The sequence below is a fragment of the Lissotriton helveticus genome, chromosome 1_1, assembly GCF_964261635.1.
Source record: "Lissotriton helveticus chromosome 1_1, aLisHel1.1, whole genome shotgun sequence".
Taxonomy (NCBI): Eukaryota; Metazoa; Chordata; class Amphibia; order Caudata; family Salamandridae; genus Lissotriton; species Lissotriton helveticus.
Window position 1 is genome coordinate 1,354,891,019 of NC_136057.1, and position 23,799 is coordinate 1,354,914,817.

The window sequence follows — 23,799 nt, forward strand, 5'->3', positions numbered from 1 at the left end:
CGCCCAAAAGAGCCGGGTCAGAGCATGATGATGGTAAAGGGCAGTGTAGACCAATGAGGAGTGGAGTAGGGTCTGAGGCTAAAAGATGGGCAGGACAGTAAGAGGTCCTGGGTTATAGGCTGGAGGAGGAGGGTGGTCACGGCAAGAGGATGATGTGTTCTTGGGTTCTAACTTCGAGGATGATAAAGTTGTGGGTTGGATCTTGAAGGGAAGTGGCTGGGTTTTGGAGCCTGCCCTTCTCCCTTTTTTTCAGTCCCAGAACTCTGTTTATGCCCTTTTCTCTGGATCCTGAGGCCCTACTCTGTTTGCGCTCTTCTTTCCTGACCTGGGCATTGACTTCTCTCTCAACCCCCTCCAAATCTGAGAATAGTATTCTCTCTCAGTCCTTTGCCATTCCCACCAGGGCGTGGGGCTCTACTGGTATCGTCTTCCCTGAGTTTGCTTTCTATTACCTTAATGTACAGTCCTATAATGTCTGTGTGTCATCAAATGATAACTGAATTTTTAAAAATTCTTAAATCCGTAAGCGGGATCCCAGAACACTTGCAAAGTAAGTAGACCTCTGGTTTTCTGGTTTACAAATCTTACTAATGGGCTAAAAGGTTAATTGCCAATGAAGGCTGGCAGTCTGGCAGTTAGGGACATGTTCTTAGTCAGATGCAGTAAAATGAGTTGTGGAAGGCTTGGATGCTGCCAATCTGTAGAGATAGGACCATAATACACAAACAATTATTTTGACTTCTTAACTTATTTGTGTCTTCGTAAAACCAAAGCTGACTGTAGAACATAATTGACATGAGACATTCCTGCTGCAGAGGAAGGATTTCCCAAAAATGTTTTAGAGGAAAGAATGATGGCCTCACATACCTTATTTCTATAGCATATTGTGAAATCTACATCTGTACAAAAAGTTTATATCTCTGTGTTGAAGTGCTGGCCAACGCTGTTTTCTATAAAAAGTGGTGTAAGGCTGTTTTGGGTCTTTGCTCAGAGTAGACGGCCTGCTGCTTGAGAGAGTGACCTTTGTAAGACTCTCTGGAAATTCCTAGAGGCCTATATTTCTGATTAGATTGGATTACCATCTTTGTATTATCTGGAGTGAGGAACATACCCATAGTTCTACCCCATTAAGCCTGGAGCCAAAATCCAAATGTGTCTTACGTTTAGGTATTAAAAGTTGTTTCAGGATCTTAATACCTGATGTGTCTTGGTCAGATTCATCAAGAATGGTAGGCTGAACTTTGTGACAAGTAAAGGTGTCATCCACTGAGGAAAGCCTGGAATGCAGTATTGTTGGAGAAGCCAAGGAATATGTACCTCATGATGACCCAGAGGTGGGTCCAAAGAGTAGTTATGATCCATAATTGATATGCAGGTTGACGTCAGTTGTCTTATGTCCCAGCTGATCTCTATTTGAGGAAATCCCCTTTCTGTGAGATTTTTCCAGAGACCCAGAGGTGGGTCTAAAGAGCAGGTGTGACCCATAATTAATTTGCATGTTGACTTCTGTTGTCTTATGTCCCAGCTGAGCTCTGTTTGAGGCAATCCCCTTTTTGTAAAATTTTTGCTAGTGGTCTTTTCTGGAGCTGCTTTTTTAATTCTTAGGAGTCCTTTAAGGGGTATACCTGTTATTATCCACTTGGGCCAGAGGTATTTTAGTTGGAGCAAGTTGAAAATGCACCTATTTAAAGGACTATCCAAAGAAGATGAGATGTGCTTGGCATTGATGTCCTCGATGAGGTATACACTAATGCACAGTGCTTGAGCACTATTCTCCTGCTTGTCTTAGAGCTCCTTGACAGTGAGCAAAGCATAAACGTTGAGCAAAACGGTGTGCTCCAACTGTGTCTTCGACTCTGACCTTGATTTATCTTTCTGCATGATAGCCTGTTGTTGATTTCGAATTTCTGGAATGATGATGACAACAACAAGGTGCTGGATGGAATACTTGAATTAGTCTCAGCCAAGTCGCATCTATGTCTATCATTTTCCGCTTACCATGCACCCCAGTGTGGACCCAGCCAAATGCAAATCAGTCTTGACCCTGCTCCAATGGGAACAGTCTAGCCCGATTTGCCAGGTCACGTCCTCCCTGAACACAAGCAATCCAGGACCAGTTTAGGTCTGATTTGGGCTCATCAGCCGGGCCTACCTTGGTTCCAGTGGCACAGTGAGCACAGGAATCACGGCTGGCATACCCATTGCACTTACATTGTCAATTGCAACAACGACAAGGTGATAGATGGAATGCTTGAATTACTTTCAGCCACTGGGAATTGCTTGAACCTACCAAGGTGGGTCGAATCAAAGAAAGTCTGAGAATGGGGAGAAGCAGCTGATCCTCTGAGTCTTACTCGAGGCTGTGAAAGAAGAAAGAGCCTGGCCCAGGTCAGATACAATCGGGCACTACTCTCGGCGCTTTCCTTAACTGGGCGGTTAATGTGGTCTCAAAGGAGATTGAGCTGGTTGAGAGACAGCTGTCATTGGATTTGGGGGAGAATTTGAGCACATGCAGATGAGTCACTTCAAGGGTGTACATCGCATTTGAGTCTGAGTATCTCTGACTAATGGTATAAAGGGTACATAGCTACTTCTCAGAGTTCCTCTTTGCTGCAAACAAAAAGGCCCATCACAAACAGTGAATATGTGCCGATCCTGTCCGAAAACTGAAGAGAAAGAGGTAAATCACCACAGAAACGGATAAAGATAACACCCCAAAGGAGGGTTGGGTGGTATAAGTAAAAATGGACAAAATGACAGTAGTATGTACAAAAGTAAAAAAAAAAAAAGAACAGCCTAGTATTCTGGCATTTTACTGTGTAAAGTACAAAAATGACATGTCTCAACTTCCACTGCTTTGCACTCTGGGCTACATGATCAGCCTGTCTAGCCTAAATTGCAGTCTAGCCTAAAGTGCATGATCAGCCTGTCTAGCCTAAAGTGCATGATCAGCCTGTCTAGCCTAAAGTGCAGTCTAGCCTAAAGTGCATGATCAGCCTGTCTAGCCTAAAGTGCAGTCTAGCCTAAAGTGCATGATCAGCCTGTCTAGCCTAATGTGATGCGTTCTGGTTGATACAGTGTTCTGACAGCCACTCAAAGGTGAAGACATTCAATGTTTAGGTATATTTAGGAAATGTCAGTAAAGATCCCATATTGATAAAATAGTGCTGACTGCTGCGCTTCCAGAAGGTTCCCTCCTCTAGACTCACCTTGGCCCAGGAAGGAAATGCGGTTGTTCTCGAGGTGAAGATACAGTAGGCTGCTTAGGTTCCCCAACACCCCCTCCTCGAGGCTCTCAAGCTTGTTCCCTTCCAGGTGGAGGTGCTCCAGGTGGTTGAGGCCTTCGAAGGCCCCCGGCGTGAGGTGGCGCAGTCCGCAGGAGCTCAGGTGCAGAGCGTTAAGCTGGACCAGGCCAAGGAAGGCCCCGGCCTCCAGTCGCGTCAGATTGTTGTTCTCCAGGTGGAGCTCCAGAGTGTCCTCAGGCAGGCCAGAGGGTACAGAGGTCAGGCTGGCATTTTGGCACAGGACGTGGCACTGGGGAGCAAGACAGGTGCAGGCGGACGGGCAGGCGGAAGCCGTCTCGGCCTGCAGTGTGAGACTGTTGATCACCAGACCCAGCAGCAGGGACCAGAACCAGCTCATGGTGCAAGATCTGTGGAGAAACAAGAAGGCAGGGGTTAGAGAGGCCTGCATATAATACATTCCATGGAAAGTGTGTTGAACAGACATCTTGCTTTCCTCATCTATCTTACTGCACTGCGAGCCATGTTGCATTTGAGTATGGAATAGAAGCCCGCCCACTCTCGCCCATATTTGTCATTGGCTTGTGTCATTATCCTTCGTAAATGCTGGCTTCTGATTTGTTAATAGGCTTGTTAGTCCCTCCTTAGTACCGCCTTGTCTTCATTCAAAACCTCCCATGAGGACTGGCCCTTATATTTCGGTTGTTACACGGTACGTCTTATTTAGTCTGTAAGCACTATTTTCTTTATGTTCACACTTTCTAAGCAGCCCGGGACAATGGCAGCCACTTCTTTGCATAGGTCTTGTATTTACAAGAGTTTGAGCTATTGGCATTGTACATGACAATGCCTCTTATTTATGTGTTAATTATCAAAACATATAATTAAAAGACATTGTCATTTACAATGCCACTAGCTTAAACTCTCGCAAATGCGAGACCTATTGCATTGCAAGGGCTTGTTTTTTAGCGATCTTGAGAAACAAACACTTTGCTGTCTCGATCTATCTCTGAGCGCATTTATTTGGTGAGAGGACAGAATGCATCTTAGGAACTAACTCTGAAGGCTAGGTGTGGTCGTGAACAGCTGTGCAGTCTTTGACCTTAAACAGCAGTGTAGCCGTGTCCAGCTGTGCTATCTTTGACCTTGAACATCTGCTTCCTGCCAGGCTGTGCTCGACCACGTGTTTCATTGATTGCCCTCAAGGTTACTCCTTTGGAGCCGCCGCAGGCTGGAAAAAGAGCCCGCAAGCCACACAGGATGATTTCTTTAAAGGTGCTCAGTCTGGGAAAAAACTCAATGAGGCGTCAAGAGGAATAAAATACTGCTTCTCTTCTACACGCAGTATCTTCTGTGTTAACTGAATTGCTTTTTGCGAGTGGCTGATAATGTGTTCTCAGGGCCATTTGGTGTATGCGGTTCTGCGCCCCCTGCGTTTTCTGCATAGTTGTAGATTTGCAGCATTTGCCACATAATCCATCATGTGCTGGATAATTTGCATATTTAACCCAAAAAGGTGTTTTGGTCATCTTTCAATTGCCTATTGCTGTATTGAGTGTAAAACTGTTACTAACGAGGTGGAACCTTTGCCCAGACAATGTTACCTTGTGTATTTATATAAAACTAGACAAAACAATCTAGTAATACAGGCAAAAATGTGGCTCAATATGCCGCATATTTTTACTTTTCTTGGCACATTATTTAGTCAACTCTGCTTCATAATTTGGTCCGCCCCTGTCGCATAACTCCAGTGGCCCTGCTTATTCTGCACTGGACACATGAAAGTTGCATACCTCCGTTTTCATTCAAAAGTTTCTGAAAAGTGGGGCATGTGCCAAATTTGACTGAAATTAGCTGAGACAGATGGCTAAAATCCAAAACTTTCCTGGTAAATCAGGATCGCCTGGCCACCCTGCACAGAAGGTCCTATGTTGGACCAGGGATTTGAGTTGCACGTTGCTGTGCATGGCGTAAAGGGGCTTGAGAAGAGTTGGATGCGAGAAAACCAGTTAGGAAGGCACAGGAGGAGTCTAATGTTATGCTTGCCATATCATTTCCCTCTTATTGTATCCATTTTTCCATTTCATTAATCTTTATTTCGGCAATTTGCCATAAAAGATAAGCATAAAATTACTACAAAGCAAAAATCAGACATCAGTATTACATCAATAGCGGGATAGCACACGAATAGAAAGAGGGAATGCCCCAATACACATCAGCCTATACTATAAAAACGATCAAATAGACCAGTACTGATTAATTAAAACAATCTAAGATATTACAAATTAAAAATGGAAACGATTTGACAATATAGCTAAAATGTTACATAAAATGACCTGATACAAAGAGATTATACACTAACTAATACGTAATCTGAATCAGGGATGAGGTACCCTAGGAATTAGAAGCAATCTCTTGTGCCATGCTGCTTCGAGAAATTTGGCCATTGCAAAAACAGTTACTTTTGAGAGGTCAGTTTTAAGAATTCTAAAGGCCTCAGAGCATTTAGCAAACCCTAGATTTTTACATAGTGGAATTATCCAGAACCTTCTAGCCGCAATGTAGGCAGGGCAAAAGAAGACTAAATGCAATTCATCTTCAAGCCTACAATTGCAGCCAGGGCAGTTTTCCAGGGAGTGCTGCTTCCATTTACTGGTAAATGCTCATAGCGGGAGAGTCCCATACCGCCATTGCAGATATAATTTCCTGGCCAGATTCGGAAAAATGTCATCAAGAACTGACTCAAACTTGTAAGAATCTTTCAGCCCAAGAAAAGTGTTAGCCAAGGAATCTGGGCGTGTACCCTGTGTGTGAGATGCAAGGTTACATGCATGAAAAGTTGCCACCAGATGTTTGCGGGACAATCCATGACAGGCCACTTCAGGATCACTCCACAGGGTCGGAAGGCCCAGCCGGGCAAACTCAGTTTTTAGATATTTAAACCACTGGATGTTCTCTATAGTAGGAAGAGCAAGAATTTCCTGCAATTCCTGCCTATAATTGGCTAACTCAGGAGTGGACCATAATCTTCTCCAAAAGGTTAGGGGCTTTACACCCACTACTTCGTCCAAGGGTTTCAGACCCAGATCCAACCTAAGGGGCAGAAGGGGGGTGCTAGCCGGTAACTTTAAGAGTTGTCTAAGGAACTTGTTTTCTACAATGACCAACTCTTTTTTGCAGACATGTCCCCAAAGTTCACTGCCATAGAGAATCGCACCTCTGGCCTGGAGTCTATAGATCTCCAAGGGGGGGGCTAGCAGTCTAATAGATGATTTATTAGAGTTAACTAGCCTAATTATTCCCCCTGCTAGTTGAGCCAATCTGAGCTGGGACTTAACTTGATGATCACCCCATTCCAATTTATCATTCATGGTCACACCCAGATACTCAAACGTAAAGACTCTTTCTAGCCTGTTCAGGCCTATAGAGGGGTTGGGGCGTGTTTTTTGGGGGGGATTAAAAATCATGTACTTGGTCTTCAGGGCATTTATTTCGAGACCATGCTCTCCACAGAATGCCTCGAAACTCTCCAGAATACGCTGAATCCCCATTGGGGATTTCAACAGCAGCAGGGTGTCGTCCGCAAACATAATTGCGGGCACCCTGCTGCCGCCGAGCCTAGGTGCATCTGCGTTAGGGACATTATTTAGGTAATCGATTACCCCGTTGACAAAGAGGCAAAACAGGGTCGGTGCAAGAACACAACCCTGCCTTACCCCTCTGCCAACGGGAAATCTTTTTGAGAGGCTACCCATCCTCCCGCACCTAACCTGTGCATAATTATGTGTGTGTAGACGAACAATGATGTCTAAAAGAACGGCGGGGATGACGAGTTTGGCGAGTACCGTCCAAAGTTTACTCAGTGGAACCAAGTCAAAGGCTGCGCGGAGGTCAACAAAGACGGTAAACAACGTACCCCCCTCCACCCGCACCGTCTTCCAAAAGAGGAGGGCCAGACGAAAAATTTGGTCCGTAGTTGACACCTTGCTCCTAAACCCAGCCTGGAACGTGCTTAAGATTGAATGGTCCGTCATCCATTCCTGCAGGCGATCAAGTAGGTTTTTTGTGAAACATCAATGAGGCTGATTGGCCTGTAATTGGCTGGGAGCAGAGGAGAGCCCTTCTTGAAGATAGGTACAATCTCTGCTCCCAGCCAAGTACTAGGGACCGCCATTCCCCCAAGAATTGCATTGAAAACTTCCCGCAGGTAAGGGGCCCATACCCTAGGTTGGTGCTTAAATAGATCTCCCGGGATTTTATCTAGCTCGGGGGCTTTACCCGATGGCAGTTTAGATATTACATTGAAAACCTCCCCCAGTGAAAATTGCATTGGCTCAGCGCCCTCCAAAGTTTTAGATTGCGCGGCTGACCCGCCGGGGAGTAGAAGGTGTTCAGACGATAGCCCATCTTTGAGCTTGGGCGAGCCAGGGCTGACTTCTTCATAGAGGCTGCGGAAGTGGTCCTCCCACACCGTAGCCGCTATATTGGCCTCCACAGCTTGAGTCGGCTCGGCAGACCCTGTTCTCACTATCTGCCAAAATTTAGAAGCATCTCTAGTCTGGAGAGAGGCCAACATATTTTCCCAATTGGAATAATCCCATTCCACCTTTGCCTGGTGGATAGCTTGCTTCAGTTCCGCCCTCCTAGTCTTTATTATCTCTATGTCCCTAGGGTGCTTCAATACAGCGAGGAGGTCGGCCTTTGCCTTCCTACAAGCTGAGTTGAACCAGGAGGGTCTTTGCCCCCTGCGGGGCCCTTTCCGCACAATTGGGTTTAAAAGTTCCGCAAGGGTGTCCACCAGTTCCGTATGGAAGGTGCCCAGCTTGGGAGACAATTTTTCTGGAGAGGATTGAATAATAAGGGCCCGACGCGTTCAAATATAGGGAGGATCCGTGCATACAGCTCGGAAATATGGGCAGGATTATCCAGGAGCTTGGCCCACCTCACTCTGCGCCTATCATTATTAGTTAAAATTAATTTAGGATCTAGAGATGTCTCTGCCGGCAGATCACCCGTGGGACCACTGGGCGAGACCAGCGAAAGAATCAGCGCATTATGATCGCTGTCAGTTCTTTGGACTACCGCAAAGTCAGAGACCTTGTTCCAGTCCGATGTCTGAACAAGGATGTAGTCCAAATGAGACTCCTGCCCAAGTTTATTAAAGGTGAGTTTTGAAGGGATATCACTCTTAATTCGACCATTACAAGCCCTCAGAGAATTACTGAGAGTGAGTGCCAGAATTTGTGTCGCTAAGGGAGACCATGGCTTAGCTGGGGGGCCAACTAATTGCGGAATTCCCCACTGGTCATCCTCCTCCAGAAGTGCTCCCTCCATAGTCAGGGTTAACGGCTCATACTGACAGTTAAACTCTCCCCCCAACAGGATCCTAGCACCCTGAGGAATTGTGGGCAAAAATAGAGAGAGCTCATCAAAGGTGGGTGAGGGCTTCGTTATACCCGTCGGTCTGGAATATACATTTATCAGCGCGAGTTGAGTATGGTTCGACCATCCCAACAGCACGCACTGAACATCCAAGGAATTAGTTTTGAGGGCCCTAGCCTTGCAACCCAGATGGGATGCCACCCATATGCAGAGGCCCCCCGAGGGCCGTCCTTTCCCCTCCCATTTAGCTGGAATTGAAAAGGTTGCATAGCCTGATCGCCATTTGTCCTCCCGTACCCATGTCTCCTAAAACAGTTATACATCCTGTGTGTCGATAAAAGACCCCCACTCAGGGGAGTCTAGTTTACCCTGGAGTCCGGCCAGATTCCAGGAGAGAATGGACAAACAAGATATATGCTCGCCGGGAGGTGTAGCAGGAAGATCAAGTATAGTAGCCACAGTGGTATCCGCCAACTCGGCGAGAGGTTCGGTAGATTGGAGTTCCGCACCGATCACACCCTCGCCAATGGCGTTTGTATGACCACCCATGCCCTGGTCAGACTGTAATCTTCAATCACAATCGTCCATACCTGAGAACACATCAAACCTATTTACTGACTCCAGGGGTGTAAAAGGTCTCAGGTGGTCCATTCTCCTATTGGTATTTCTATTAAGCCTAGGAGGTACCATACCATGTTCCACCCGAAGGGGTCAGCAGCGGGTAAAGGGTGTGGAACTTGTGACGGGTATCTAGTATTGTAAGGTACTGAAGAGTTAATCTGATGGGGTGCCTGGCCACCAATATAGGTGGGGGGAAACACTAGGGATCTGGGGTAAAAATAAGTCAAGGGACAAGGGACGATGGAATTGCTGCCACTACCTAGGGGCCAATTTAATATATAATTGACCGCTCGCGGGTCTCTAAAATTTACAACAACTAGGTCTCCCTTGTTGTCCTTGACCCTGCTACCCAGCCAAGAGAGACGCCGGACGTGCACAATGTCACCATTGATGTTTTGTGTGAGTGGTCTAAATTGGCTGAGCCAGTGCATAATTTTGTTATTCAACTGGTGAAACCCTTCCCTCTTATTATCTGGCAATCTAGGGACCCCTGTCAGAACAACCACGTAGGGGACAGCTTCAGGGGGTAATTCTACTTGGGGGCCTTTACGGGAAGGTGACCTGGTATATCTGGTGGTACCCCGTGTGGTCTCCCGTGTGTTTCCTGCAGATACTTTTCCAGGTCCCCTCGGAACTACACTAACTGAATTTGGAACTAGATTGTTACCCTGCTTAGGGGGTAGAGCCCTCTGTTGCTTGGGGTTTGTTAGTTTGATAGATTGGACAATACCTTTAGAAGCACTGAGAGTGCACGACGTCACCAGGGCTGGGGGTGGGACAACCCCACTCACCAGTACCTTGGATAATCCCTCATGATTACTAATTGCAGACTCAATGTCCTCAAGCCTTTTCTCAACCCTCTTCAGCCTCTCTATAATGGGTAGGATGAAAGACCTTATTATGTGTTCCATGTTATCCAGTGAAACGGCAGTAGGTACGTCCGTTAGGGAGGGATCATCAGGGATGTCAATTTGAACAGTAGTGTTCACAGCCTGTACAACTGGTACCAGTGATGAAGGAGGTGCCGAGTTTGACGTGTTAAAGGGCGGCCGTTGGGGCCGAGGCAGTTCTGGTACTAGACTTTGAGGATTTACCAAAGTCGGTATGACTGATCTTAGGCTTTTGCGGGTCCCACCCTTCCGTCTTCTTTTGGCAGGTGGTGGGCCATGGACCTTGACAGGCACTGATTTTTTCCGATTGTTTTGAGCAGGGTTAACCTGGACCGGAGTCCGGGTAGTCGGGTCAGCATCTCTCAAAATCGGACTGGAGAGAGGAGTATCGCTTATGGGCTGGTCTATAAGGACCAGAGGTGTTGGGGAGCAATCTCGTAACAAAAGTGGGAAACTCTTCAAGGATAGGAGGTCTTCATTGCTGCCAGTACATCCTACAGTAGGGAAAAGGGCGTTGAGCGGGGGATCTGTGGAAGCCCTGTTCTTCATACATTCGACAGAGCGACGGCGCACTGCCCGGCGCTCTGCCAATGACTTTTCCCTATCTGAGTCAGTTAGAGCCCTTGTAAAATAATTGTCAAGTGTGCCAATATTGTTATCCCCAGTCTTCTCAGGGAGTGCTTTATCAGGACTTTGGGCCATTGTGGACAGGTGCATCAACAGTTAATATCAATAAGTGCAATAAAAGAAAGTAGGCCCTGCCCGGCCTCACTCGGTCTCTGAGGGCCTCAGAGGGCCCGCCCTTTGCCCGGGCTTCGCCCCAAGCTTCGTCCCGCGCGCGTCCCGCGAACGCGGGGATTAGTGCAATTAAATAGGAAGAGGCGGGGCGTGGAAGAGGCTCTAGCTGCGGCGATAGCCTGGCCGCTTGGAATGCTGGGCCTCGCAGTCCCGGCCCCGTCCTCGATGTCCAGCAGTAATGCACTTGGCGCTCCTCCGCCTCCCACTAGCGCCTCGGATAGCGCTGCTGCCGATGCTCCTTTTCAGGGTACAAACAGATTCCAGGGATTAAGGAGATAAAGGCACTGTTCCTCACGGCTTGCGAGTGGCACTTCGAGGGTGATCTAGCTCAGAGTGTGCGGCATAACAAGATAGTGAATAGTGACATTGTGGCACTCTGCCTAGGTGCTAAACAGTTACCAACATACCAACATAGCATCATCATACCCTTTCCTTGTTTCTGTTGTCATTCAGTTCTTTGAAACGGCCTTAGGCATCAACTGACCTTGTATAACATAAGGTTCCTTCCATCTGTCTCTTCTCCTTCCCCCCGTCTCTTCTCCTTCCCCCCATAAGTGCTTTGATGCTTTCTTAGAGGTCTAAAAGCACTATACATGCAAACAAAATCACACATGTTCCCTCATTCACATGGCAGAGCCTAATGACAAGGAGTGCTTTGAAACAACAAAGAGCACTTTGTAGGCAACCACCACAACAGAAGGTACACCTACACTATGCCCAGCACCAGGAAAGTCAGTGGCCCTTGGAGGAACCTCTGGGGTTCATTGTCCCTACTTTGTGCCTCCCTTTTCTGTCGCCATTGTATAGACCCCTGTGTCTATGACCAGGTCTTGCGACCTGTTGCAGGGGCCATCAGCTTCATCTAACCTGTTGGGGCGCAAAGATTTTCCCTTTGTCTCATGTGAGTTAAAATTGTAACTTTTGAGACAATTTATCTTGCATATATCTAATTGGTGTTTTTTGCTTACTCAGTATACCGCTGAGCATTAGAAAAGCTCTGCAAATGAAAACTTGCAGACAACAACTCTGCAAAATTTGTGTTTGCATGGAAAAGCTTCTAAAGGGTATTACTTGTGCAGGATATAGTCAAGTGCATGCATTGTTTAGCGTGGCTGGGTTATGTTAGAGAGTCCAGCTGAGCTACCAATTATTTTGCAGTTTGATTAAAATGATCTCCCTGAACTGAGAAAAGCTTTGCATGGGAACCTGTGAATTTTTGTGAGGCTCAAAAATAGCAAAAATCTAGAACTTTGCGAAACATTGCCAGTGGAAACAAATTGCAGACCCCCTAACTATATGGTAAATGGGTTATCATTGTACTTTGTCTTCCTTGCACCTTTTACCCATAGGGGTGATCCACTCTGCATGTGCTTTAATGTGATCGAAGATGGCGGCAGTTGGTGCCAAATCGACTTTGGCCAAGTTTCAGTATGTGACTACAGCACTAGTTATAACAAGCATTGGCATAGCCAATAGGTCTCGCTTTTGGGACCTTATAAGTATTTAGTTATGCAGCACAATATCCTTGGTGCATCAATATCAACTGCTGTTGCATGGCTAAACACTTATAAGGCCCCAAAGGCAAGACCTCTTGGCTATGCCAATGCTTGTTTTTCCTGGCGGCAAACCAAAGCCTAAGGAGGGGGAAACTAGACAGATGTAAGTATCAACCCGCAACTACAATGGAACCTTTCTAGTACTGGCCCAACCTCAAAAGGAGAGAAGGGGGAGGGGTAAAGAATCTGCAGAAGATAGATTATACACCATAAAAAGAGTTATTGGACACAGGGGATACTTCTTCCCCAGACATCTAATCTTAAGAAATTGTCTCAAAGAATACCCAACAGGCAGCACTAAGAAGTGCCAATCAGACAAGTAAATCATGCAAAACTGGCCAGGTAAATGAGTTACTGCTCCTCTCCTGAGAAGCCAGACAGTTGTCCTTGGCAGACACAAACCCCGTAGTTCCTGAGTCAGCCTTGACATGTTTAGCTGTTTGAATCGTCTTTGTACCTAGCAAGCAGAACATCAAGACCGGTCAAGGGGCATTGCAAGGAGAACTTTGAGACTGTCTGTGGCAAGTTTGTAAGGAATAAGGGTCGGTGTCCCGGATGATTAGCTTCATTTGGGGACAAGTTGCCTATACTGTTTACAGCAGGCTGTCATAAACGGATGAGAAAAGCATATGGAATCTGTATTGCACCCACACGGCTCTGAAGCAAAATGGAGCTAACAATTACACACATCGATTAAAAAGCACGTGTTGAAAATACATGCTTTGATCAGAAACATTAACATTTAATTTCCATTAAGAGAAAAAACTTTTCAATATTAGAAATTAAAATGTTTTCTAGGGATATAGATTTAAATAAAACTTTTTATTGCTCTTAAAGGAAAAAATATTTCTAATCTGACATTCTGGATGTAAATGTTACGATATTCTTAACACCTTCAGCGCGGCGCGAATTTTCGCGCTGTGCTGAAGGTTCTAAAAAACGGGTGTGGTCATGACGGAACGGTTCCGTCATCAGCACAGCTCAACCGACGCTGATGACGGAACCGTTCCGTCATAAGCATCGAAGGGGTTAACACCTTCAATAAATATATCCTATTTTTCTTGCTTCGTTCAAACAGTACTTGATAGGAAAGAAAAGGCAAGAGTTTCGGGGTGGGCGAAGTAAACAGATAAACTGAGAAAGACGAGTGTGTGCTTTAGACAGACAATGCCACAAAGACCAAAAAAGAGACACGGGGAGAGGATACAGAGATGGAGAGAGAAAGTGCGAGATAAAGAAAGGATGAGAACATGAGAAATTGGAGAGGACTAGAGCGAGGGAGAGAGGCAGTGAAGGAAGGGGAGAGAGAGAGAGAGAGAGAGAGAGGAAAATGAGAGAGACGGAATGTGCCCAAGAGAGCGTAATCCCAGGGTGATGAAGAGTTAAACTTCTGGAGTTTACAATTCCTCACCCGACAGAGTAGATATACCTTTTCTTGCTGCACTGTTTCAAGTCCATGATTGTACCAAGTGGTCGAAGTGGGGGAAACAAAGTAGGGGATCTGTGGGTGAATACTCCGAGGGCGGAGATAACCCAAGGATTGGATCAGTGGGGAGAGTCAGAGGTGTGACCAGAATGTGCCAATCATCCCAATTTTTAGTATTTGTTTGGCATTTCACAGACCAGTTACAGCTTACTGTGTTATTTAATTCAACCAATGGATACACTTGATTATTTAAGGTTTAATAGGAGTTATTGGCATTTAAATACATTCACAAAGTAGAATATATTTCCAATTACACAATGTCCCAAATACGCTTAAAAGTGGAATCACAAGCCACTTGTCTCCAAGCCATGCAGTTTCTCTCATTAGTACTTCTCCTCCCTTCTTCCACAAAAGCAGTTCACACATGAATGGCAAAATATCATAGTTTGCAAATGTTTTCTATATAATTATGGCTCTGCCATATTTGTCACATAATACATCATCCACTGCATAATCTTGCAGTTTTAACTAATCATTTTTGTAGCTCAAACAGATAAACAGTTACTAAAAAACGTGACTTGAGTTGCTGCAAAGTGGACGGCCCTTTGCAAAGGTTGACTGTTCACCTTTCTCACTGCTGCATTTGTATATTATACTGATACTAATGAGGCAGATTATTTGCAGACTTAACATATGTAAAAATGTCTAAAGATTAAGAAAATATATTGCATTACGCAGCAGCCTTTTTTTGTTGCATAATTTAGTCAACACTGCGGCATCATTTTGTCCCCCGTTGCTGCATAATTCCAGTGGCTCAAGAGCAGGTAGCACATGTTAAAAGTGCTTCGGCATGGAGCAGAGAGTGTGAAGTTTGCAAAGTTAGTTTGGTGTGTGTGCAAATCCTGTATTGCCGATCCTTGGTGAGTTGCAGCTACTACTGCTGAAACAAGGCCAATGGAGGTACCAATGGGTGCTGCAAGTAACAAAAGGATCTCGCTGACACAAGCAGTAACCTACAAACCTAGTTAACATTATGTGCACTTTGTGATCTGCATGGTACATGTTCTTTGCAGCATGCACATTAACCCTCTGTGCCACCATTCCAGGAGTCAACCTTTCCACTAGACAACACTCTGATCTATCTCTAGGAAGAACATTAATCACCGAAGTTATCATGATATTTTTATTGTTGCTGAAAGTTGCTGGAGCCCAGGAAGGAGGCAGCAAGTTTTTTAAAAACCACAATATACTTGCAAACACTACGCACCCACCCAAAATAGGTACCTAGTGCGGTCACCATGTTCGCAACGCCCTAACCTGCTCAAGGTTCGTGTGACCTCAGTGACAGAGTCACAGTGACTGGATCACTGTTGCTCTAGAGTGTGCTGGTTCGTAGGCCTGCCCGCAAGGCGGAGGTGAACTTCAGTATGGATTGTGGTGGACAGGCCTTCAAGGTTAACCCACACTTGCCACTGCAAAGCACTGTATTCGGGGACCCGCCTTGGCCTGGCTCACCTCTTTTCTAGGGAACCGCACACAGGCTGTTCAGCTGGCAGGCTTTTCTGCTCCTACACGCTCTGTTCTTTGCGGAGTCCCCCGGGGCTCCTCTCTTTCTCCTCTTCTTTTCAACCTTTACATTCTTCCGCTTATATCTGCTCTGCAAGAAATGGAGGTCACAGTATTTAATTATGCCGATGACCTCCAGCTGATCTTTAATCACTCTTCTCTCCCAGCCTCTACCCTTAATTTTCAAACTATCATGACTTTTATTAGCGATTGGATGAATGGCAACCATCTTAAGTTAAACCCCAATAAGACCGAGTTGGTACTTATGGACGGCACTCCCAGTCCCTGGACTTCTACCTTTTGGCCTCCCTCCCTTGGTTCTCCCCCTTTACCCTTTGCTTCTGTAAAAACCCTGGGGATCAAAATCAGCAATGACCTCACAATGCGCTCTCAGATCAGTACTGTGGTATCATCATGTTTTCTGACACTTCGCACTATACGCAAGATCTCTCGCTTTTTTTCTTTTGCAGCTCTCAAACTTATTCTCCTTGCTATGATCATGTCCCGCCTTGACTATGGCAATGTTCTGTACGTGGGTGTTCCTGCATGTGAACTTCGGTGCCTACAGCTGATTCAAAACCAGGCTGCCCGACTGATTCACAAACTTCCTAAATTTCATCACGTTACCCCGCTGTTAAAAACTCTGCATTGGCTGCCTATCCATGAGCGTTCCTTATTTAAGGTGGGTTGCACGATTTTTCAGGCTCTTGCAGGCACTGCGCTAGCTTTCATTAACTCCAAAATCAAAGCCTATGTCCCCAATAGAGATTTGCGCTCCTTTCCCAGCTTCTCATATGTGTCCCCAGCTTCAGGAGGAAAAAGTTTGGAGGCATGAGGTTTTCCACCTTGGCCCCCCCCTTCTGGAACGCCCTTCCATTTTCTATCAGGTCTATTCCAACTTACCTTGATTTTCGTAAAGCTCTTAAGATGTTCCTATTTTCTCGTGCCTTTTCGCCTTAAGCGGCCTCCCTTGTCTCCCCTGGGTCTTTCTGTCTCCAGCGCCAAGAAACCGCATGGTGATCGAGTGCTTTATAAAACTTTTAACTTCAACTTCAACTTCAAAGGTCCACCTGCTGGTGCTAAGACACCTGGGATTCTAAGGTCTAGTGGGGCTTTCTAAAGTCTAGCATGGGAATGTGCTCCCTCAGGAGAGTGGTCTGGGGGACTGGTCTTGAAGGCTGACCCCGGCTTCCCGGTTCCAAGTTCGACAGCTCTGGCCATAGTGCCACATGCTCTCCCCCACTGAACACCATTCTTCCCCACTGAGAGAAACTCGCACTGCCTTCAGCTACAACCCAATTGTGCCCCGCTATAAACACCAGGGTGCGACTTAATTTAAATTATGCATTTGATAAGAGTAATATGCTGCCTGAAAAAAATAAGTAAAAGCAAACACTCATTGGGAGTGCAAGATTAAGTAAAGCATGTGAAATGTAGGCAGAAACAACATGGTTTTATTAACGATCTCTCACTCACTATTCAGAAATCAGCGAGTGGTTTTAGCTGAAAAGTTAAGGACATGACTACAGGGCCTTGAAGGGAACTGTTTCAATGTCCATTGCTTATATCCTTAGTAAAAGTAAACAGTATGGTTTAACCCCTCTACTGCGCCCACGATTTTGCGAAGTGCGGCACTTCCGCAAAACAGGCGGGCCGCGTCGGCCATTGGCCGACTGCAGCACCAGCGAGGTAGCGTTGCCGTCGGCCATTATAGAAGGGGTTAAAAATACCACATCCATAAACACAGAGGTACACATTTTGTTTTCCAATCCACCCATCAACCAGGTATTGCAGTACCTCCAGGAATGGTACACTTCCCCACCTGGGGACAACAATGCTGTTCAATGAAAGATGAGAAAACAACAAAAGTAGCGCTTCACTGCAAAGTCTGTAAAGTGAGGCTGATGTGTTTGGATGTGAATAAAACCAATCTGGCCACTTTGCAACCACTCTGTCTTGCTTTATTTAGTTATGTATTTATTTTTCATATTTAAAACCTTTTATTTCTCTCCATCCAGAGGCTGCACTTTGGAATAGGAAAATGCCAGAAAAAGGGTATTTCTTGCAAGAGTATTTTTTTCTCTTTTGGATCCATTTCACAGGGAAGCAACTAAATGAAAGAAGGAAAGAGAGGTTGTGAACTGTTTCTTCAAGTCACGGTTTTCAGTAAGTGAGGAGCAAGACAGAAAGAGAGGGAATAATAGGAAGAAGGGGGGGGGGGTCAGCTGCCAGCACAGAAATTGTCCGTGTCTTCTCTGGGCAGTAAGGAAGAGACAGAGTCCTTTTCCTTCTCTGCCCGTCCCCAATCTTCCACAAAAGCAACCACGCTCACACATGTTGCCCCCTGGCCCCCTCAGAAGTATTCTCAAGCCTCATTTCGTTACAGCCTTAAGAAAAGAGGAAGACGGAGAGGCATAGTGAGCATTGGAGAGGCAGAGCGAGGTGCGCGTAATAGCAAGCTCTAGGCCGCCACAAAAGTGTGTGGTAGCATTTTCTGGAGCCACACACTAAATGTCTCGCAGAGCAGCGCATGCGCATGCGCTGGCTCAGCGACACCTAAAAATTGTGAAAATGATTGCCCCCACAGCACTTAACAGTACTCATGAACGCTACTGAACTGATTGATCCTGTTTCCTTCACGAGGCACCTCTAGCAACCTGGAGAAAGGAGCTGTAAAATCAAGCTTAACCCTTTCAGAGTAAAGGCATCCTGACTTTTCCACTTCAAGTTACTTAGGACTCTGGGATTAGTTATACTGACGTCAAAGAACCTGATGAGTAGTGGGTTACTAGCAAAGGGCGGAGGGAGGCTAGCCAAAAATCCATCCTTTAATTGCTGCTCGAAGAGCAACTTTACCACTCTTTAATCTTTATTGATCACTGCTACTGAAACACATGCAAATAAACAATTCCTCCTATGTCCCTTATCTTCATCTAATCTATATGCCTCTCTGTTCTGGTCTCCCCCTCTAAGCTACCCAAAAATCCTTTGATAAGCGCTGGAGAACCAGAGAAAACTACTGCCCAATCTTTAGCCTCCCTTGTCCTTCCAAGCTAAGTTTCTAATCCCTTCTAGATTGTCCTCAATTCGCATTCTAAATGTACCTACATTTCAGTGTATCCTTCCATGTTGGCTGTGTATCCTGTTGCTATGTACAGATTTCTGTTGGGCTTTGCTGCTTGGTTTGGGCTTTATACCACCCCAAAAATGTAGACTGAAGTCTCTGCACATGTACTGTCCTCGTTGGAGGCCCAGGTTTGGTAGATGGCGACCAAGCTGGATCTTTCTATCCAGTGCATTAAATTGGGCTCAATCTCTTTGCTATTTGATCTTGGATTGCTCTCAAGCATTGAGTACATGGGGCATTCTCCCTGCCCAGCCTTCACCACACCTACCATGCTTGCCTTTTTGCTGCTGAAGTCCTGCTCTATCAGGGGCACCCCCTTCCCCTCTGATTGAACCCATTGCGGTGAGCAACCATCACAACACGGGCATTACCACGCGCTGCCATTACAACGCTGCTTTTACAACGCAAGTCGTTTCAACGACTTGCGCTGGAGGGCGCTGTTGGAAAAGGAATAGTTTAATTTTCTATTCCAACACCTTCCCTACTGTAACGTGGGCTGGAGTTGGAATAGAAAATTTAACTATTCCACTATCCAGCGCTTACAGCGCAAGTCGTTGTAACGACTTGCGTTCTAAAAACAGCGTCGTAATGGCACGTGGGGTAAAAGCCCGTGTTGTAATGTCATACAACCCCCATTGCTGACCTTACCTACCTACCCACCTATGCTTTCAGCCCACTCTGGCCTATCAGCTTCCCCTTAGACCCCTCTCTGCCCTTACATATACTTAAGTACTGTACGGGCGAGCGTCCTTCCATGTCTGGGAAGGCAGTGCCCATGTGCAGCTTTTAGACTTTTTCTGGCCCGCCATGAGATTTTCCCTGGAATTGACATCTGTGCCTTCACTGAGTTACACTATTTTTTTTACAATTACCAGAATAACACAAGGCTCTACTTCTAGGGGGATGCACGCTAAGTGTCCCCTCACCCCTAGTCGCAGAGGCCTTGAACTATCAATCACACCATATGTGCGAGTGCAGGGTCTGCCAAATGTGGTAGCTTGAGAGTAGGAGAAGTGTGTCCCCGAGCAGGCCATGATTAGATGATGGCAGCTGACCAACTACTGGAGTGGAGATTATTGGTAAATTAAAAAAACAAGCATTTGCAATGCAATAGGTCTCGCATTTATGAGTGTTTGAGCTATTGGCAAGGCAATAGCTTAAACTCTTGCAAATGCGAGACCTATTGCACAGCAAATATTTGTTTGTTTACTAGCGTCCATGCGTCCGACATTAAAGTGAAACCTCTGCATGGGGCGTTTTGACAAAAAAAGCATCTGCTTGTCAAGTTTTGTTTTGTAAAAGCACCAATGCTGCGCTTTCACTTTATTGGCGCCTGCGCACGTACCTTTAGATGCGGCTTATCTAAAGAAAGGGGCATGGCCTCCATGAATGTGAAAGCGCCGCATGGGCGCTAGTAAAGAAACAAAAGAATAATAATAAGTAAGTGCGACGGCTATACTTAAAGGGGAGTGCGCTGTCAAAATAAAGAAAGAAAGAAACGCAACCACTATATTTAAAGCGGACTGCCATTAGTAAATAAAATAAAAGCGGGTGACGTGCTGCGACGTAGTGGGTGGAATAGGGGCAAATCATGAAACAAAATAGTGCTCACAGCCAAGCTAAAGCAGACCTTGTAACAAGACAAGTAAAAGGTCCAGTCATTATGTGAGGGAACGAAAGCAGACATGGCGGTACCAAAGAGGGATTAACAAGTCTAATAACAACTCAGATGCCAGGGTTTACAAAGGACAATGACATAAAGCCAATTAAAAATATGGGCAGAGAGTGGGCGGGGCTTCAAATCCATATTCCATAGTGCATGCCTTGGAGCAGCGCATGCGCTGCCCAAGCTCGACCTAAAAAAACTACTTTGATTGATGCTTTGGTGCAAGCATATCTATTTGTACTTGGGGATGTGCTTGGTGTGATATACCTCTCCATTCTGTCAATGACCCACACTGGCAGTCACATAACCATCTAATGGCCTCCTTGACATATGGGGCCACGTCTGAGATGTAGAGCACAACTTGGCATTATAGTAGCAAATCTTGCAATATTGTAAGCATCACTGGCATGATAGTCCCCAATCCTGATATAGTTCTGGTCCTGGTATAATGATGCCCATTTGTAAGTCGACTCCTACCAGGCAGCGCAGTGTATGGTTTGCTAATGATTTCTTGGGGACATTCTGAAAGCTTACTTAAGAATGCATTCTGTCCATTGCTCACTATTGACTTTGTGTTTGTAACTCAGTTGCTTACTTTCTATTAGCTGGCTTTATTTGTTATAGGCTGTCCATCTTGAGTTAGTCCCTCCTGAGGAGCATAGCCTGTTTACTGTATTGTTTCATGAGTGCTCACTTTCTGTAAACAGACCTTTAAATGTTGTTTTTATCTTGTCACATTGGCTGGGCATTCTAAGGCTTGTTCAAATATCAGACTCTGTGTTCCTATGGAGCTTTTTTTATTTGTATTTCTCTGAGGATGTATCTGCCAATGGGGGTGTGGGATAGGAAAGGCCTTTATCTAGCACTCAACATGATGTAAATGTCTGTAAACGACTCTGCAAATATTTCAGAATATATCACAATTAGGAAAGCACAAATGCAGCACATTTTTGTAATTCTGATGTGTGCTGAAAACAAAGTTTAATACTATCAAAACAAAGCAATACACTAGGTGATGCCATTTCCACACTTTATCGTTTGTGCGCTGTATAGGTTTAGCAACAAAAAATTATGTCTTTGGAAATATGTCATTTCAATTGAAAATTGGTTACCTGTAATAGCAGTGCACTACTAAACCATGCATACTCCACTCTACCCCCATCCACTCTAAGCCACTCCACTCTATTGCACTCCACTCTATGCTGCTCTACACCACTCCGCTCTATGCCACTCCGCTCTATGCCACTCCATGCCAGTCCGCTCTACGCCTCTACATATTCTACAGCACTGCACATTTTATGACAATACACATTCTACGACATTTTACATTCTCCAACACTTTACATTCTATGACAATTCAGACTCTACGCCCGACACTCCATGCTCCTCCACTCCACTCTCTGACACTCCAATCTACTCGACGACACTCAACTGTAACCCACTCCACTATACTTCACTTTATGAAAATCTTCTACGCTCCACTCTAAGCCAATCCACACCCCTGTATTCTATGACACTCGATGCCTCACTCTCTGACACTGCATGCCACTTTACTACTCTCCATGACATTCTACTTTACTACTCTCCATACCACTTCACTCTACGACACTCTGCCACTTCATGACACTTCACTCCACTCCACTCTACCCCACTCTGTGGCACTCCACTCTACGCCTCTCAACTCTATTCCATTCTACTACGTTTTACTCCATTCTATGCTACAGCACTCTGTGACACTCCACACTCTGACACTCCACACTCTGACACGCCACATTCTACGACACTCCACAATCTACGACACTCCACAATCTACGACACTCCACATTCTGCGACAATACACGATCTATGAAACTTCACACTCTATGCCCTGACCCTCCATGCTCTGCCACTCTACGCAGCTCCACTCTGATCTACGACTCTCCACTCTACTTTACAACACTCCACTCTATCCCACTCCACTATACTACATTCTATGACAATCTTCTAAACTCCACTCTAAGCCAATCCACACAACTCCGTTCTACAACATTCTCTGATACTCCACGCCACTCTACTACACTCCATGACACTCCACTTTACTACACACCATGCCACTTCACTCAACGACATTCCAGTCTACCACACTCCACTCTGCCACTCTGACTCTCCACTCTCTCCTTGCCATGCCATTTTACTCCACTCCACTCTGACACTCCACACTGTGCTACTCCACTCTTGACACTTTACTCCTCTCTGTGCTATGCCACTTCATGACACTCCACTCCACTGTAAGCCACTCCACTCCACCCCACCCTGAGGCACTACACTTTACGCCACTCAACTCTACTCATCTCTACTACATGTTACTCCATTCTATGCTACGGCACTCTCTGACACGCCACTCTCTTACACGCCACTCTACCACACTCCACTCTACACCACTCCGCTCTAGGCCGATCTACGACACTTCACTCTATCACACTCCAATCTCTCACTCTCCACTCTACTCCACGCCACTCTACAACACTCTGCGCCCCAATTCACTCTATGCCACTTTAAGACAGTCTATTCCACTTTACTCCACTCTATGCCATGCTACAACACTCCACTCTATGCCACTCCATTCTATGCCACTCTGCGACACTCCACTCTATGCCACTCTACGACACTCCACTCCACGACATAACATTCTATGACACACCTCTGTGCAGCACACTATGCCACTCTACGACACTCTGCCACTCTACTCCATTCCACTTTACTCCACTTTAAGACACTGCACGCTGCACCACTTCAGCATGAAACTTTACTCCGCTCTACTCTATGCCACTTTACTCCACTCTACTGTATGCCACCACACTCTAATCCACTCTGTGGCATTCCACTCTACAACACTTTACTCCACTCTACAACACTTTACTCCACTCTCTGTGACTCTATGCCACTCCACGGTACACCACTCCACTCCACTCCCCTCAACTCTACTTCACCTTAGTCTAGTTTACCACTCTACTCCACTCTGTGTTACTCTACCCCCCTCAACTCAGTGCCACTCCACCACCCTTGACTCTACACTACTCCACTCTGCTTCACTCTTACACTACTCCACACTACTCTGACAGTGACACTCTTTGACACCCCACTCTACTCTCTGATACTTCACTCTACTCTCCAACACTCCATTCTACAACACTCAATGTACTCTACGACACTGCATTCTATGACACTGCACTCCAGAACCCTGCACTTCACGATGCTCTGTGCCACTCCACTGACCCAACTAAATTATAGCCATGCTGAACAGCAGCCACGCTGCTATACAACATGGCTAAAACACATTGGCAATGCCAATAGCTCTTGCCTAGGTGAGACCTATTGGCGTTGCCAGTGCTTGCTGCTATATTGTGGACACCACAAGTATGATGTGGCCCATCCCTAGCATATTGCTGCCAAAACATTTGTATTAGAGAAGAAAGTGTGTATTTTAAGAAACTGGCACCCTACAGGAAACAAAATAATTGCATTCCCAAAATGTAACTAAAAGCT

General features: G+C 45.7%; 1 protein-coding gene across 1 annotated transcript in view; it reads right to left on the reverse strand.

Moving 5' to 3' along the window:
- Window positions 1–23,799, reverse strand: part of LOC144772897 (uncharacterized) — a 64,297-nt gene that overhangs the window by 36,948 nt on the left and 3,550 nt on the right. The window contains exon 2 of the mRNA XM_078657573.1: window positions 3,210–3,652. Coding sequence (XP_078513699.1) covers window positions 3,210–3,642 — 433 coding nt within the window. The 5' untranslated portion in view covers window positions 3,643–3,652. The remainder of the gene's footprint in view (window positions 1–3,209; window positions 3,653–23,799) is intronic.